The sequence below is a fragment of the Grammomys surdaster genome, unplaced genomic scaffold, assembly GCF_004785775.1.
Source record: "Grammomys surdaster isolate TR1022 unplaced genomic scaffold, NIH_TR_1.0 140, whole genome shotgun sequence".
In the NCBI taxonomy this organism is placed as follows: Eukaryota; Metazoa; Chordata; class Mammalia; order Rodentia; family Muridae; genus Grammomys; species Grammomys surdaster.
This window is the reverse complement of record NW_021604598.1, coordinates 498,594-500,656: the sequence shown is the minus strand read 5'-3', so window position 1 is coordinate 500,656 and position 2,063 is coordinate 498,594. Positions and strand designations below refer to the sequence as shown.

General features: G+C 34.9%; 1 protein-coding gene across 1 annotated transcript; it reads left to right on the top strand.

The window, feature by feature from the left end:
* The first annotated feature begins 765 nt into the window (after positions 1 to 765).
* Positions 766 to 1,728, top strand: LOC114618168 (olfactory receptor 7G2-like). Its single transcript, XM_028763842.1, has one exon. The coding sequence runs from the start codon at positions 781 to 783 to the stop codon at positions 1,726 to 1,728; it is 948 nt and encodes a 315-aa protein (XP_028619675.1). The 5' UTR covers positions 766 to 780.
* Positions 1,729 to 2,063: the final 335 nt, after the last annotated feature.

The following is a 2,063-nucleotide window of genomic DNA, read 5'->3' as shown; positions in this document are numbered from 1 at the left end:
TTTGTATGAGGAAGAATTGTGAGGAGGGGGCCTACAGGATGTATAGAGAATGAATAAATAAACAAATGAAAAAAGAAAAAAGAAACATCTGAGTTTTTATATTATTATTGTTTTAATATTTATATTTTTAGAATTATATATATTGGATACACTTTATATTGAACAATTATTTCAAACAGATCATATACAGATCATATACAACAAATGTAGAAAAATATAAGCTGAAAATTAATATAAAATCATTTAGTATATACTCAAGTCCTGTAAAATGGAAGGAAGTGGAAACAAGATGTTTGAATATTGGAAGATGTTGGCTGGTACCATAAAGTGAATAACACAAAATCTACTCTCCTACAATCTCTTAGGATGTGCACTCATGAGGTCAAAGTGTTAAAAGTAATGTCAGTCTAATGAGGTGCTTAGATTTGAAATCTCCCAAGAATATGTATGCTGCTAGGAGAGAGTTTGATGATCCCTCGTGAAAAGTCTGCTCTGATGGTGCTCCTTCATGACCAGGACATTGCTCATAACAGTTGGATTTTCAAGAACACACATTCAAGACTTCTAAACTTGGGTTACATTTTAGCTGCTACAGCAATCTGCTTTTTACATTTGTTTCTGGGGTTCAGAAAGTCTGGGACTCATGCTTCTGTAGCAAGTGTTTTAATTATTGAAAAGTAACTAGACTTTTAGATAGCCCAGCAACTTCTTAAGTGTGGCTGCTGTGTCTGATACAACATTTCATTAATTTTTCCACATATTATCCTCTCTATAAGAATTATGATCAACATGGAAAAGAGAAACCAAACAGATTTTCCAGGATTCCTTCTTCTGGGACTGACAGAAGACCCCAAACTACAGCCAGTTTTGGTTAGCTTATTCTTTTTTATATATCTGGTTACCATTTTGGGAAACCTGCTTATAGTCTTGATTTCCATCTCTGACTCCCATCTCCATACCCCTATGTACTTATTTCTCTCCAATTTATCCTTAAATGACATCTGTTTAAGCACAAGCACAATCCCCAAGATGCTGGTGAACATACAAGAAAATAGTCAAAGTATCACATACAAAGGCTGCCTCACTCAAATGAGCTTTGTCTTAATTTTTGGTGGCATGGAAAACTGTCTTCTTGCAGTAATGGCTTATGACCGCTATATTGCTATTTGTCATCCCCTGAGGTATACCGTCATCATGGAACCCTATTTCTGTGTCCTGCTGATTCTATTGTCCCTGTTTGTTAGTGTTGTAGATTCTTTAATGCACAGCCTGATGGTGCTAAGACTGTCATTCTGCACACACTTGGAAATACCAAACTTCTTCTGTGAACTTCCAAAGATGCTCAAGTTGGCCTGTTCTGATACTCTCACTGATAACATTCTTATATATATTTCATCATGCATATTTGCTGGAATTCCTCTCTCTGGAATAGTTTTTTCTTATATTCATATCATGTCCTCTATTCTGAGAATGTCATCATCAGAAGGAAAGCACAAAGCCTTTACCACCTGTGGGTCTCACTTGTCAGTTGTGTCTTTGTTCTATGGGACAGGTTTTGGGGTATATATTACATCTATTTGTATGGATTCATCCAGGAAGACTGCAGTGGCTTCAGTGATGTATTCTGTTGTACCTCAGATGCTGAACCCCTTTATCTACAGTCTGAGAAACAGGGACATGAAGGATGCCGTGAGGAAATTCTCTAATAGAATGGCTTCTTTTCTATGATATTTCTTTTTTTTTTTGTACATCAAATTCTAGAGTAAGTAAAATAATACAATTTTACTGAATAGGAATTTCCACCCTTTTCATACTACATTCTTCAATATTACAACAAAAGCATTATCTTTTAACTGTATCAAAGTTCACAATTATGACATTTTCTGTGGCTGTATGACAAGGAGATGGATACTTGTTCCCAGTGAAACTGTTACTGTAATATGTTAATAACAGTGCATGTGCCTTTGAGGTAAACATTTCTCTGCAAATTCAATGTCATTATCCATATATTTGATGTATTTATGTATCAGTTTTTGTGTTGATTTTGAGAGAGTAATCAATAA

Excerpts from the sequence above, each read along its gene's own strand:
- LOC114618168 (XM_028763842.1), top strand. The coding sequence starts at position 781 with ATGATCAACATGGAAAAGAGAAACCAAACAGATTTTCCAGGATTCCTT.